This window comes from Styela clava, chromosome 9, assembly GCF_964204865.1.
Source record: "Styela clava chromosome 9, kaStyClav1.hap1.2, whole genome shotgun sequence".
Lineage (NCBI taxonomy): Eukaryota > Metazoa > Chordata > Ascidiacea > Stolidobranchia > Styelidae > Styela > Styela clava.
The window spans coordinates 18287750-18304875 of NC_135258.1; the positions used below are offsets into that span (position 1 = coordinate 18287750).

Here is a 17126-nt window from a genome sequence, read left to right on the forward strand (position 1 = left end):
GAATGGATTACAACAGCTTCTTTGCTGTATATATTTAAAGAGGTGACTAATAATTTGTTTTTATTGAAAATTAGTTTATTTGTTATAAAATTGACGATATTTATGTACGATGCTTTAGGTCACTTTCCAATTTTCAGATGCTTCAAAACCCAAGATATGCTCACATGATGGACGAAGTTAATTGGTATTTTGTTCCGATGATTAATGTTGACGGATATGTGGAAACATGGATTGGGGTATGTGCTGAAATGATCTCAATTTTTTCATTATCTATAATTTCCCCAAGATATGTCGCCTCACTTTTACCATCTCGTTATATCGAATCGTAGTTACAATATATTTACGCCACAATTACGGCATTACACAGGATAGATTATGGAGGAAGAGCCGAAGTACTGAACCAAACTATAATTGTGTAGGAGTTGATGGGAATCGGAACTTTGATTCTCATTGGTCATGTAAGTGCTCTTCAAAATTATTATTCATCATCCTACATACTCAACATACTTTCCAAGTATATGCTCTATATGGCATAAAGAAGTATCAAACTTCTTCGAATTTGGAAAAACTTTCATTTTACAAAAACACATAAGTGACAATTCTATAATAGATCTAGCATATGTATTTTGGTTGTGTATTATGTCCGCGAGATAACACTAAGGTAGATGCGGAGCCATTTTTTATTTTTCTATGCGCCCTGTTGTTCATTGTACAACTCTTGTTACTTATCGATTTTAATCGGTAAGTATGTTGATAGGTATTTGTCTGTCTGTCTGCATGTATGTCTGTTAGATGCACGCGATATCTCACGAAAGCGAGATTGAATCTACTCCAAATTTTGCATGTGCATTCATCATATCTCGGAGCAGAAGCCTAATGATTGGGCGAATTATGTCGTATAATAAGCCAGTTATTAATTAATTAGTGATGGGACACAAGGTGTCACTATGGAGTAAGGGCGCTGTTTAGGGGGATCCCCTAACTTTCAATCAATAATTCTTCGGTCTCTGACCGATATTCTCGTTTATGCACTTGTTGTATCTTGTTTGTGCACAGATGATGGTGCTTCCAAAGATTCGTGTTACGGCAACTATTATGGACCGACTCCAGAGTCCGAGTCAGAAATTCGCCACCTTGTAAAGTATGTGATAGGTCAAGAAAAAATTGACGCCTACGTTACTACTCACTCCATTGGGCAATTGATATTATATCCGTATGGATATACAGATGTTCCTTGCGCTGACGATACCGTACTGGTGGGAATAAAGATTTCTTCTTATTTTCATGTTGTGGTCTCGTTTCCTATGTGTTTTGTTTAAATCAAGTGAAAAAGAAACAACCATAAAAAAACAATGAAATGTCATATTAAAGAAAGTAATATTTCCGAATCAGGTTTATTATATTTAGGCATTCACGTTAACATACGATCTCCGACAAAACGTGCTAGTGGCACGATTTCCCATATAGCCTACAGTATAGCCTACTGGAAATGAAGTGTATATTTGAATCGTTTTGCAAAATTGTTGTTGTTCGTGTTGCTGGGTTTAATGTTAGGAAAAATTTTCTTTTCTATGCAGCTAATGAGCAACCAATTTCAAACTTTTCAAAAATTTTCGTCGAGTCCCATGTAGCACATTATTTCACCCACAATTTCGCATTGTATTTTAATATTCCAGGGGAATACATGACGTATGCTTTCATTTCGAACATGACGTGAACTTCTATTTTGTATAGGATGATATATATTAAAACCTACAAGTATAATGTAGAAGTTTGTTTTTAGTAAACTTAACAATTTAAATTATAGAACGCGACAAGTAAGTTGATGCAAATGAAAAATGGTTGAAATGACGCTACCCGATGTGAAAAAAAAATTCGGTCAGTTTCAACATAATCTCATGATACAAGGATTAATAAATCGATTTTACATTCCAGAGCCTTCATAATTGTCTCTCACGTAATTTGACAAGACTTCTAATCCAGCGAGATATTCTTCTCCGTTGGGAATGATTTGCTCAGCAGGAAGAATATGTCCATGCTATTTCTTGCAAGAATTTTGTTAAACCACGTTGTATCTTACATAATTCAAAATCATATTAAAATACATGTTACGATAATTTATAATTTCATTTGCTTTTAGTGGGCGTAAAACATTTGAAGTAAATTAGAAGAAAATTAAATTACTTTGGTGACAAAGATTCACGCATGTCACTTCAGTCATACGTCCATATAAATCGCAAGATCTAGTACGAAACTTGACACCAACAAAACGCTAAGTATGCTTCTTCTGGTTTTCTAGCAAGAACGTCAGCATACATTCATGATAACGATAATACTTCCCTATTTCCCCGTTTGCCGTGCCTGGTTGCGAGTATTTTTGCTCTTGCGGATTCAGTATTCCTAAACATGAGAGGCGGGATAAACATTTGCCATCAAAAGCTCGTACATAATGCCGCATAAATGGAAATTTTCATCTCTACCAGAAGAAGAATCTCTTGACATGAACACGATTATTGTGATTACGAGAGCTAGACGTGGGCTATAAAATCGGACTAACAATTTTTTATTGTATAAATCAATGGTCGACAAATCACATGAAATTACGGATGCAGAATTTATTCTTAAACAAAATCAGTTTATGGTACTTAATTGCAGACTATGGTAATCGAGCAATATCGGATAGTATTTTATTCTTTTTGGTATTACTGTTATTCTATTATCGCATTAGATCTTGCTTCATTTACTGAGGTCTAGGAATCTTTGTGGCTTCTGGGCAATGATGCAATCTTTTAACAATTTTTTAAATCATCGAACCTTATAATAAAAATAGGCGGGAAGACAAATAACAATAATGTCAGGAGTAAATTTCAATTACACGAGAAAACATAGGATAACAGATTATTATTAGTCCCAAGCTTGTCTCTCGTTTGTAATGAAGCATCATAATCTTCGAGCTACGAGGTTACACAAGATCATGCTCATGCAGACAGATTGTTTTATTCTCTTTAAAAAATTATATAAGTTGTCATTTAGTTTAGTGGGACTTCTAAACAAGATGTTTATCACATCCATTAACTTTCTCGAATCTAGAGAGGTATGTGTGTGCAGATTTGCTGAGAAGCTCTGCTTCCAGGAGTGACCAATTATACCTAAATACAATATGGTATAGCACTGAAAACCGAAAGCTGAACGTCTATATCCTAAATAGGAGTTTATATATTAGTTTTAAAAGTTTGCCAGGAATTTTGTTGAGATTTTTTCAAAGTCAGGTTATAGCCTGGTAAACCTATCTGATTTTCAGGGTGACCGTACGTTCCAACCCACGTACATTTGAGCCCATGTGTATATCCGCGGGTTCAATCTATATTCGGGTGCTAAAACCCATGGGTTAGGGTCAGTATGGGTTCAAATATCCGAGAAACAAAATAAATTTTCATAGGTGCAATAGTATGCAGGTGCAATTGTCGTGGGTTCAAATGTACGTGGGTTCAAATGTACGGGAACCGATTTTCAGATCTCACGTCTGGAACAACCACACCCTGGTCATATGATGAAGCAAAAATTGTACAGCCATATACATTTGAACTTCTATATACATGTCATTATGGGCATATCCTGCCTGCTGATCAAATAATTCCGATCGGTGAAGCAATGTTCCCTCTAATTTTTTGTAGTATATGTGCGCAGAAATTTTGTTGTGTGCGCACTTTTTTGGAAATGACTAATATTTGTGCAAAAACCAATGAAGAAATTTTGGCGTTCTAACCGGGTGATGGGTGGGCCAACCACAAACTTTCTCAACCTGCCAATCGAGAACATTTTTACATTACATCGAAATACGTCTGTGCGCAGTAAATCTATGCGTGTGCGCAGCCTCTGAAAGCTGTGTGCGCGCGCACACGCGCACACCTTAGAGGGAACACTGCGGTGAAGAATATCCAGATGCCTTAGAAGTGTTGTCAAATTACTTGCGGGACAACATTCAAGGCTCCGGAATGTAAAATAGGCTTATTAATTCTTCAAATTTTTTTAATTTAAATTTGTTGATTAGTCGCCGAACTTCTATATATAAGCGGTTTATTTGACCCGTCGTGTCAAGTCTACTTTGTTGAAATATTTCAAACAAATCTGCTCAAAGAAACATTGCCCTATTTTTTCATCTAGTAATATATTATTATATGGAGAATACTTAAGAAAGTAGGTAATGTATTTTATTAATATTTTATATACAATTTTTTTTCAAAGCTAGATTTCGAGTTCTTATTTAAACGTGAGAACATTTTTGATAGAAAAGTTGCGACTGCGTGCGATCATTGACTATCTAACATCTATGTAAGTTTATCGATGGCGGTAGGAACGAAAAATATAACAATTCAAGCAAGAAAGCTGGGTGGAAAATATTTCAGCAAAGTGTTATTTCATGGGAAAAAATGAGAAATCAAATATTGGGCAATATAAGAGCGAATATTCTGCCTGTTAATTCGGAAATAATTTCAGTGTGTTTTGTACCAGTGGCTAATTGTCAGAGGAAATAGCAGAAGACATTTCTAATTTTTTTCAACTGGGTTTCTAATATTAGGAAAAATAATAAATAAAATCATTTTTGGCGCATCATTTACGATTGAATTTGAACTTTTTACATGCGAGCCGTTAAAATCAATTATTTTAATAAATTACACAGATAGACAGATTATTGTTTCGAGGAAACAAAGAAAGTAGCCGTAGTAGCCAAAGTAGAAAAAATGCTCAATATTATCCCATTTCATTGAATCGCTGTCCAAGTCAAATTGAAAATTGTAATTTCCAACTACTAAATAATAGTTGTAACAAGCAGCAACAAATACATATATTATCTTCATTTGAACAAACTTATCAAACAATGTTAAATTATTTTTATACTCACTCCATGTTATTTAAAAAAAACCAACCTGATAAAGACCATTCCGTCACGTGATCGTGGAAATATTTAAACACGCTTGACGTGCTATATTAGGACTTATTTTAAATATTTGATGAATCAGCTTCAGTTTTTGTCTTCCGTTTTTATATGGCAAAAATCTTCAAATAACTATTTTGTAAGATAGGCATCAAATAATAATTAAGTTATTATTACATCTCACTGAAGTAGTTTTAAGTAGTATGCGGTAAGAAAAATAAAGAACAAGACTTTTATTTTGAAATATTTGTGTTCAAGAAAGAAACTCGTACAATCGACAGAAAAATAAAATAACATGTCGGGTAAGCACATAAATATCTGGGCACAATTCTAATTTAAAACTACTTACTCTTCAGCTAGCAAAATGATATGTTATGTTTACATATGCTGTCCAACAGTTTTTCTTTTATATTCAAACAAATATTGGAGTAAGTAAGTGTAAGTTCGAAAATTGGCGTTATCTACTATCATTGGGGATTTCCCTGAAGTGAAACTACAAATGGAAAATTACAGATGTCCACACATGTTATACATCCGTTCTGGAAATAATCCCATTACACATTATACAGATTTTGCTAGTTTGATAATGCGCTTGATAATGCTTCTATTATTTCGAACAAAATTCTGCTCTTTCGTAGTTTATAAACTTTTGTCTTCAAGCATCAGTCTACATACGGATCCAGCATTACAAGAAACTTGGAACAAGCGATAAGCACACATGGAAAATAGCTTGTTTTAACTATTTCATATTGTATTGAAAATTAAAAATAGTAATAGTAACAACAGATTGTCGAGTCATTGCGTCAAATAAAGTTTTAATAATCGATTGTGATCTGCAGACCGAACGCGTAACATCGTGTTGTCACTGATCACTGACTGACTCTTCACGAAGACAAATATTGATTGACGAGGGTATAATGCATTTTACTATGTACTCAGTCTGTGAATGTTGACTGAACTTGGTTAGCGTATACGTGGTCAAATCAACATGCAACTATGTGAAATATAATTGAAATTTTATTGACTACCTCTACATAATAATATGAATTGGAATTGGTTGATTAGTTTAATTAACACAAATTCTGTGGAAATATTTAGAGTGTGCAAAATTTGATAGATTTTGAATTGATGGGGAGACGTTTTCTAGTATGCGCAAGGTATTTCGAATATAATTCCAATTTTAAAAAGTTTTAGTAGCATATCATCACATTTTAGCACGTTATACGTAACTCTATTGCGAAACCTAATTGCACTTTTTTTTTTAATCATTTTCGGTGCTTTTTGGCTTGTCAAATTTCCATGATTTTGTTACTCGATTATTCTTTAATCTCCATTTATTTTATCGTCAGACCCTGCTTTCGGATCCACGCCTGACTGGACTTATGATACAGCTGGTATCAGTCAGTCGTACACATTTGAACTGCGAGATCAGGGAAAAATGGACTTATTCTACCAGCTGATCAAATCATTCCAAACGGAGAGGAATATCTGGCTGGATTGAAAGTTTTATCAAACTATGTGGGGGACAATTATGAAGGTTCAGAATTTTTCCATCAATTTCGGCTCACGACTGATTTCAATTAACTTTGTCGAGAAAAAGAGTTTTCATTTTCTTTTACAGCCGATTCTGAGCATTCATAAATTTTCATGACTGAAGCTTGCCATATAATAATTACCTGCATCAACGCAATCTAAATATTTGGTAATAGAATTTTATTCTAGCAATTGCTTTCATCACTCAAAGAAGAAAAAATTCAGTGTTAATTAGCTAACGCCTTTCATATTTTAATCCCTTTTTATCAAAATATATTATTTGTACTTGATATATTATATGTGATTAAATAAAAAAAACAATGATTTGATCTTCTTCCTTAATTTGTAACATTTACTAATCACAATCCAGTTTACATGTGGGGATATTTATCAAGAAGACAATCAAACTTTTAATAGTTCTATACTGCGACATGCTTTCACAAATTAATCCATGCGATATGAAATGGTAGAAAAATTTAGCGAACTAAACTAGAACAGGTACGTTGGTACATGATTTTAGACAAGGTGGGAGTATAAGACCGTCGTGATTCTTTTGCATTCTGCAGTGTTAGTAGCAGAAATAACTAACGTATTTTAGTAAAGCATTTAAACAAGGCCAAAATGGCCAATATTTGATCAATGCGATAGAGCTCAATAAAGAAACAGGAATGTAATTGTTGTATTTTCGATAATACTTTTAGCTACATATATCTGCATATTACACAATTACATTTAATTAAATCAAACACATTAAAATGGCAACCTTGACTTATGTCGTACTCTCTACAATTTTGTAATCGGAGGAAGATTGAAATTTCCAACGAGTCTAAATATGTATATAAATTATGCAAGCGTTCGATGCCTAAAATTTTTAAATCAACGTGCTACGGATATTTTTGTTTATATATTAAAAATACTTTGTTATTCTTTATTGATAATTGAGTGATCAACTTGATAGCTTCAGTGAATACGGCCTTTCGGCTGCTCAACAAATTCGTTATTGTAATGTAATTATAGATGTACGCATATATTGCGTATCTGTCCATATAGTTTAGTTTTCATTGCTATTACATTTATATTCTATTTAATTCAAGAGTCTTGCTCAGACTTCTTCCTGAAGAAGTCTGACCTTGGTCAGACGAAACGCTACAGAAATAAATTTGTGTAAGTGTGCAGCAAGACTCTTGAATTGAATAGAATAGTCATTTTCGCTCTTGCAATAACATCCTTGCGTTATACGCATACGGATCCACCTGCGCAAAGGCATAAAGCAAGAAAAGGTAGTTGGTTTCACGAAACACCAACTGTTAGTTATATTACATGTATGTTCGTGAATATACTATTTATACTTGTGCGAAGCGATCATTGTGTAAAATATGATTCAATGTATTATTTGCGTACTCAACAACTACGTACTTCGTATTGTTACGTAAATTGCAACATTTTCTTTGTTTTTGCAACAAATATCCAGGAAACTCAGCGGACGTATCCGATATACGAACGGTATCAGCGGTATACCACTGAACTCACCGAACACTGTTTTTAATTTGTATAGGACAAGACTAGTAGAACTTCTTTAGAAGTGAGAGATATAGATTCTAAGTTGAATGGAGGGGTAACAGCTAACGTGTCATGCTAAAAATAAGAAATGAAGCAGGTCGTAAGCATCTTGTGGATTCGAGGTATTCGATTCACTGTTAAGTTCAATGTTATAATATATGTAAAAATTAGAAGCTACATTTTAGCAATGGAAGAATTCGGGAGATGAAGGGAACACTTCGCGAACTTCGGCATATTTTTTATTCTTTTAATATAACTACGAAGTAAATCATGGTTGGTGTAGTGAAACCATTCGAGGAAAACTCATTTAGACTGTTTTCTAGGCTTTTATTAACTTAAAGATTACTACTATACTAAAACAAGAAAAGAACAAGTTACAAGATGTAGCAACCTGACGCACGCTAACCAAATTATTAATATTATAAGTTATTGCGCTTTCAATTACCAGGATTATGTGCGCCAGAATGAAAAAAATAATTTTCTAGACAAAAACAGGTCCACATAAGCCGAACACAATAATGCAACACGCTACTTTAATAAATTGCAGTATGGTACGGAATTAATGTAAAATATAAGCCACGCGGAAATATAAAAAATTGGTTCCATTACATTTGAACCCACGTACATTTGAACCCATGACAATTGCATCTATATGCTATTGCACCTATGGATTTTTTTTGAACCCATACTAACCCTAACCCATGGGTTTTAGCACCCGCATATAGATTAAACCCGTAGATATACACATGGGTTCAAATGTACATGGGTTCAAATGTACGGTCACCTAAAAAATTACATATGTATATCAGCTATGTCTGTATTAACCTGCGGGTTGAATGCACAAACCTAATTACAAGGGGAATAACTTTTGAATCAAAGGTATTTAATTCGAAATGGAATATTCAAACTATGTGCATGATTTATCAAAGTATTTCTCTCATTAAACTTTGAATAAAATAGTAAAAATGGGCTACGGTTTCTTATACAGAGCAAATATCGCATTCACCATATGGATGACAGTCTATTTTAAAAAGACGGAGAGCCTGCAATGTTCAGTCTGAAGTCTAAATTGATCGATGACATCGCATTAGAGGAAAGTTCGGATATGAATCTGCTGTCGGAATGAACATTTCGAAGTGTGCTGCGATGGTCGACGATTGGTATTCAAATTTCCATTTATTTAAACTTATACTTCTAATTACAGTTTTTGCCTATTGTAGTGTATGTGGGATATTGTCGATAGCGGCGTTTTCAATGCACGATCTTGCAAGCTGATCCGTTCTTTCATTTCCCAATATACTCACATGACCTGGAATCCAAATGTATTTGACGTTAATACCTTCTTTTCTCAAATTAGATATAAACTTTTCAGGAGGGGAAGGCTCGAATTGTTACCCGAAGCTAGAATAAATGACGTATATACGTTAGTAGAGAAACTGTTGCCAGAATCAAGTCACACCTAGTATAATATTAGCTAACCACATAGTAAATACATAGTAAAGTTTTACGAGCAAAAAGCTATGAAAATTCAAGTTTACGAGCTAGATATGACTCATCTTTCTGAGCATTGTCTTGTTGTGTTTCATGAACTATTAATAATTAACACGGAATGCCCTGGCGGGTTGTAAACGTGACTCCAAGTTGCCTCCAATCTGTCGTGCTAAAAATAAGAAATGAATTAGGTGATGGGTATGTCATCCTTTTAGCATTCTTTTACAAAGAGAACTAGATTTTGACTCTAAGAGACTTGGATACTGATGTCCTAACGAAGATTTATTTTCTATTCTTAGTAAGCAAAGAAATAGGGACTACCACTTTAGTACAAAGGTGATATTAGAACAGGTAGCATATGTTTTAGTGTATGTTTTCTAAACTATCGTAACTATTGCTAAAATAGATAATTCATACGTAGAAATTATACTATATTTAAGCGGAAATCAAATAGTTGTATCATCGTTCCTTACATTCTTTTTAGTTCCACAAATCCAGGTCTGTGAGTTTCTAGTGCTTCATTCGGAAAAATGTACAGATCACCTTAAATTTTCAGCTTGTAATCAGTTTCCTAAGACCCTGTACCGAGAGAAAATGCTGTCTGTATTTATGTACTTTTTATAAAAAAAATATATATATTTCAGCTATAGTTACACAAAAATGTCGAATTTCAGACACATGTCTTTATCTTTTATGAGTGGGATTGTATTTGGAACAGGATTTATACTGATGTTTTTGTACTATCAAAACTCGTCGAGTACTGGTTTTTGGTAAGTACTTTTCCTGTATCAGATGTTCCATTGTGAGTCGTTGAATTTTATGATATATATGTGTAAATCTGGATTTTCAAAACAATTTTGGGTTCATGTGATGTACCACGGTTAAGAGAAATATAATATGGAGTATCTATAATAGCATATTTTTTGACATTTTAAGTTGGACTCCACCCTTCACGAATCTTCACTCAGTGTAGGCTGGCTGGTTTCCTCGAAGCTCAAACTGTGAATATTTGTTAGATAGATGTAAAAATGCACACGTGCCATGAGCCTTTAGAATTTCAATTTCTTATTTCAACAAGAACAAACGAAAGATGCTCAATATTTGTGCGGGTGGCTACTGAATTTAGTGAATTGAATGAATATAGAAATATATCACTTATTAAGAGATAATCAAGTTCATACGCCAAGATAACAACTCGTGTTGAAGTGATTGTTTACAACACCTGAACATGAATTTTTTCTCTTTCGGGAGAATCTCCAGCGTTTGGTTCATCATATTTGGTTACGTAACGCTATTTCTTTTAATTAAATGTAATGCACATTTCAGGAGGAACTTACCTGTTTCAGTTGAAAAGACTGACAAGAAATACGATAAACCTAGTAAATATGATGGCAAATCTAACATTCACTATTCCACAAATCGTAATACCTCGAGGCATCTGTTGGCAAACCATTCTGATTATCATCATTATAGCGCTGAAGGTTTGACTAAATATTATCACAATTGTTGAGATTTTGTATTAGGAAAACTTCAATTTTCGACGATCTTAAGTAGTAATAGTTATTATAATTTAGTTCAATATATGTTTCGCAAGTTTGAAAAAAAAAACGATCCTGATGCCGATTCAATTCGATGGAAATATATGCTACATATAAATATACGGAACATCGAAACATTTCAGCTAATCCATTTGGCTAAGACTATATGTTAAAGTTAATCAGGTCACAATTTCGTCAATTCTAAAGTGTTTTATGCTGCTTTTGATAAAGTAATGTTTGGAAAAGGGCCACTTATCAGTCTCACAATTACACTATCAATCAATTCACCTAAACACTTTGAACTATATGTGATCTACTATATATATATATAGGGAGTGATAATTAAACCCTCTTTAAATAGATGACAATAGAACGGCGAAACAACTTTACCGAAGAGTTCGCGTTTTGTGTTGGATCATGACGTCACCTGCAACTTTACTCAGTAAGGCAATTCACGTAAGAGATACGTGGTCAAAAAGATGTAACGTGCGTTTGTTCATGAGCTCCGTGGAAAATAAGGTGCTTTAATTTTGTGTTAATGGTAAGCAAGCTTAAAGTATTTTCAGTTCATATTAGGTGCTTGGAATTTACAATTTATGTATATAAACAAGGTATAATCCGCAAGATCTATCTTTATTATAAACAGTACTAATATGAGTTTTTGATATTGCTATAGATATTGGTTTTTATTTTGATCTAGACCTTTCCTGCAGTTGGACTCCCTGTTAGAGAAGGCCGGTCCCAGTTGTATGAGAAGACAAAGGAAGCGTATAAATACATTTGGAAACACTACAAAGACCAAGCCGATTGGTTTTTGAAAGCTGATGATGACACTTATCTAGTTGCTGAAAATTTAAGGTAGAAAAAAGACTTAATTAAGGCTTTAAATGCGATTTGCAGGATGTGTTCTGAAGATAAAAAAAATATTTAAAAATAATTGTAACATTTTTCAAAGCTCAATCTATACGGGCAAGACATAAGCACATTATAACATCCCTAAGTATTTAACTGAAGTTCAATTTATCTTGTCATGCTAAACTATAAATATATATATATACGTGCGCTAAATCTTTAATACTTTGATACCATTTTTTTGATAAAATTGGATAACCATGGGTGGTTGGAATGAAATAATTAGTCAATTAAATAATGTCTTTGGAAAAATATAAAAGTCGGAGAAATCCTGTGTGTTTCAGTCATGTTAATCATTTAATTTTATGTTAAATAAGAAGGGCAAAATGAGTTATATCAGGAAATTGTATCACAGCCGTTTTGGCCAATATTTGATGCGAATCGAAAAAATGGGAATCTAGAAATTTATTACAAATCATTTATTTCCAAGTTGTTCTAAAGTCATAAATAGAATCTAACTAATGGATCTATGAAATTTCATTGGATTTTACTGTTTTTTGTATCTTTTCAACAGATTTTTACTAAAAGATTATGACCCACAAAGACCGTTACATTTTGGTCGAAGATTCAAGCTCTTTGTTAAACAAGGATACATGAGTGGTGGAGCAGGATATGTTTTGAGTAAAGAAGCTTTGGAAAGGTAAATATTTGAGTAAAGATGTACGCACGACGACAGTCAATATTTATTTGCTTATTTCATATTCACCAAGTTCAAAAATTGATTCAAAACTGCTCAATACAATCTTCAAGTAAATGCCAGTTGTGGTAAATCAATTTTTATTTTCAAAAAGTTGTTGTCAAGCGAACATTTGCACGGTAATAAGAAAATAATAATTTCAAATAAAATTTAAGTATTGTAGGTTCGCTGTCGCACAGTTTGAATGAAATGTAAAAACCTTTTGCCAGCTTGCAGCTTTGTTTCCATAATCGTTACCACGGTTTATATCCGCTTGATTGTTAATGTGATACAACGATATCAGTTCTGCTTATAACTGACTTAAATTTGATTTACGCTATGTGAAGTTTGATTTCTACACTGAAACGCGTTATATGCCTATATTAAACTATGATATTATTATAGTGGTCGTTTCGTGTCTAGCTGTTTTCCGAAAGCATAGTAAAGAACATCGGTTATAAAAATAAGGAAAATGATCGGTCATAAAAGTATGAAATAGTACTCTAAACTCATGAAACTTTGCGTGCTAATCGGATATTTCAACATATATCTATATTGATGTGTATATCCATATCCATATGATGGATATTCACAAAAAATGTTAACGCATTGGGGCCTCTCTTTCTCATTCAACATAGATATGTTCATGGATTGGATACGAAAAAATGTCCTAAAGGGGGTGCAATTGAAGATGTCGAAATAGGAAAGTGTTTGGAAATAGTTGGTGTGGAAGCAGGCGACTCGAGAGACCAAAAACAAAAAGATACCTTCCACCCTGTTAATATGAAATTCCATCTTAAACCGGAACCGATACCTCAAGGAAATTTTATGATCAACTATGATTATTATCCTAGTTGTCGGGTAAATAATATCCTTTGTTTCGTATGATCCGGACAGGCTCATGAAAAATCGAGAAAATTGTCGCCGGAATTCCAAGAAGTTATAATCAAAAAAGATATATCTAAAGATTCTTAAAACTGACCATTGAGGCCGCTGAAAATGAAGTCGAGATTTTATTGTAAAAACTGGGTGCAAATGGGTTCGACAATGTTGAATTGATGAAATCGATTAGGTCTCAGTAAATAAAAATTACAGTAAATAAAGTGTCATTAAATTATAAAACATATTATTATTCCCGCTAACGCGAAGTTATGAATCATTATTGAGTAGAGGTTTACAATATAATAAATACTCATGGCAGACCAGATAATGTCATCGGACAATGATATCAACACCTCTGCTACAGGGTTAAACTCATACATGAATCTCGATATGCCAGTGATCACGATTGCAACTCACTGTATCTGTATTGCGTTAGTTGATGTAAGGTGAAATCAGTGCAAGCTGCAAGCTAATTTCACAAAGAGAGTTCTTTAATTTGTGCAAAATAAATTGCAAAAGATCACTATACAGTAAATACCGATTTCCTATTATTTCTAATGTTGAATTGATGAAATCGATTAAGTATCATTTGACCAAATGTTGACGTTGTGGATTCACAAGATATAGCATAGCATGATATCGTTCACATTGTACTTCAAGTCTATCGCTTGTATTAGGCAATGTTAGTAAAATTTAATTTAATATTTCAGGGGATAGAATGCAGTTCGATCTACCCTATTTCTTTTCACAAAGTTACTCCAGACGAGATGTACGTGTATGAATACATGATTTATCACGCAAAAGTCTACGGAGTAGCTCATACTCATCCTAAAACATGACAAGATGCAAACACTTTTCGGGAGAGGAAGGCTCGAATTGTTACCACGAAGCTAGAATAAATGACGTACGTTAGTAGAGAAACTGTTGCCAAAATAAAGTCATATATCGTTAACGCAGTAATTGCTGATGGCGACTTTATATTTTGAAACGCAGCCATGAAATTCCATTCTACTGTTTTGACAAACTTATCACACAATCGCTTTTTAATGACAAAGATGATTACTTACAACATCTTGGAGGCTGTGTCATCAAATATTTACTCTATCATCTTTATATTGTACACACATGGATGGATCTACCAATGCAAAGTATAGCAGAACCATTGGTTGCTAGTGTTGCGTAACTCTAATTAATAGCATATAATATTAATGTTTTAAAATTTTGTCCCTTCCAAGTGTAAAATAAATGAAAGCCACGTGTAGGCTATTGTAAATGAGAAAAAGGATTGTGATATTAACGATGCATTTGTATAACAATAAACAGCAGCTACAGCTGCTATATATTTAGTTCAGTCAATAGTGCTTCCTTACTTTTACTGTTTGTCGAGCATGTCATGAATACTGTATGCATAAGCTTCGCGCATTCCACGCTTATACCAAGTAGAAAGACAAACAATAATAGTAGTTTCGTATAATTTTGTACCATTTTTATTGTTTATGGATTTTTAATTCCAAGAAATATGAATAATAAAAATGCTTTTATACAATGCTTTATTAAAATCTATTTTTCCTATGATTACTCTAGTGACAAGGTTGTGTCGATGATCAAGCAAAAAGTATGATAACAAGTATTGAAACAATTCAGGGCAATCCATTGTGAAGTCATACCGAAAACTTTTCAACTTAATTAATTGACTTGTTTTTTCGGTTCAATATTGTGATTAACGTTCAGAAAAGAACATGGCATGACTTAATCTAAATATATAGACCTAAAATTTAAAAAAAAATACTACAGAATAAACTCAATGTTTTTTTATTACATATGTCCTGACATTTGGCATCTCTTTTGTGCCACCAGCTTACTAATATCTGGCTAAAATAATTTTACAGTACCAACTAATTAACGAGGTCACATGATCATCGGTTAATCTGGATCGTTGAGAATGTTTGATTAATTTCAGTAATGCAAAAATATTACGTTTATCTTTTCATGTACAGATTAGTAAACAAACAAATGACTTATTGGACCAGACATTTTTTGCCACATTTCCTACCATTACGTGGCATAGCACCGATTCAGTTAATATTGATATTGGTGTTTAGTAACTGGGTAGTTGTATAATTTTAATAATATAAAAACACACAACAATTATCTGTTCGAAGTTGATCTTTAGGTTTGTCATATTGACTGCTGAGCTTATTCTGATAATGTCCACTTATATTGTATTCTTTCATTGTACCGATGGAAATGTGACAAGACAATGTGCTTTAGAATTTCGAGAAATGCACCTTCTTCATGTACATGGCGTTTCATTTAATCCCTGTAGTGTTTTTTTTCAAGGGTTATTTTGCTAGCTTGAGGTGTATCCATAATTAGGTCAAATTGAAAACAAAAAAAAATTTAAAAATTTTGACACCCCTGCTCTAAATCATGTTTTGAATAATAGTCGCTGCTAAATTCCGTAACATAGTAACGTTGCTTTGTCGATTGCTTTGCAACAATTCTGTGAATGCTTGAAAATTACCGCTAGGCTCTGAACGATGAAGAATCAGATTCAACATCTATTTGTGATTATCGAAATTGCTTCTTGGTTCAAATACGAAATAAATAAATTATCGTGGGTAAGTATAATACCTACATTAAAATATTTCATCCTATTTTTACACAGTGACAAAAGTCTGAGATTTGTAAAAAAGCAAACATTATTTAGAATCGAATATATTTCATTTAGTTAGTTTTTTTTCTTGTTGAACATGCAACATACCTGACCGTATACAAAGTTATCAATGCTAGAGAATCAATTTTTTTTAAAACCAATGATGATACTATACAAATAAATTGATCAAGTTTTAGTTTAATAATTTCCTAAGGTCGGACATTTTAGCCACTAACTATGGTGAAATTATCCCATATTCAGAATATGATTTGAACTCACACAAAAACATTAGGGATATCTACAAGGTACTTAATTATGCCTGGCTGATTAGACTACTTCTTTCTGATACCCCCGTAGTATGTGATCCAAGATGGCGGACACCGGAACGTAGATGTGTACCACGTTAGGGTTAGGCCATAATTTCAGGTACAAATACTACTGGAGTCACTTGGCTAGTTCCTGAACCCGTAATAGAAACTAAAATAATGAAAATTGAATAAAATTATGGCCCAATCTAGTACACATACTATGTTCAGGTGTCCGCCATCTTGGTTCACATACTACGGTAGCGCCCTTCTTTCATCTTTCCATATGTTGGTATAGTTGAAGAAACCGTATGCACCGACCGACTGCAAAAATATTGTAGCAATAATCCAAAATACTATATCGGAAGTTTCAAATATCTTGCACTATAATTTCACATGTTCATTTGTTATCATTTTTGTAAACTAAAATGGTGAAAATGATCAATTGAAATTGATAATATTGAACTATTATAATATATTCACAAACAGCTATGCAACATTCCAACAAGTGACATGATGTGTTGGACTGTTTTTTTACAAACGTGTTCAGTTTTACTTCTGGTCGGATCTAGTTGGTATATATCAGCCTGTTGATTTTCGAGTTGCCCCGGATCGAGGCCAATATTTGAAAAAAATC

The 17126-nt window shown here is 33.3% G+C and overlaps 2 protein-coding genes across 3 annotated transcripts; both read left to right on the forward strand.

The window, feature by feature from the left end:
• Positions 1-3641, forward strand: LOC120339120 (mast cell carboxypeptidase A-like). Its single transcript, XM_039407198.2, has 5 exons — positions 1-42; positions 138-236; positions 368-458; positions 1057-1256; positions 1936-3641. The coding sequence occupies exons 2-5, from the start codon at positions 138-140 to the stop codon at positions 2008-2010; spliced, it is 465 nt and encodes a 154-aa protein (XP_039263132.2). The 5' UTR covers positions 1-42; the 3' UTR covers positions 2011-3641.
• Positions 3642-10140: 6499 nt separating this feature from the next.
• Positions 10141-14455, forward strand: LOC120339104 (glycoprotein-N-acetylgalactosamine 3-beta-galactosyltransferase 1-like). Of its 2 annotated transcripts, XM_078116002.1 has the most exons (7): positions 10141-10290; positions 10847-11001; positions 11420-11577; positions 11759-11916; positions 12485-12610; positions 13285-13507; positions 14239-14455. In XM_078116002.1, the coding sequence occupies exons 1-7, from the start codon at positions 10181-10183 to the stop codon at positions 14365-14367; spliced, it is 1059 nt and encodes a 352-aa protein (XP_077972128.1). In that variant the 5' UTR covers positions 10141-10180; the 3' UTR covers positions 14368-14455. The 2 variants fall into 2 exon arrangements, with proteins under 2 accessions (XP_077972128.1, XP_077972129.1); XM_078116003.1 differs by lacking the exon at positions 13285-13507.
• The last annotated feature ends 2671 nt before the right edge of the window (positions 14456-17126 follow it).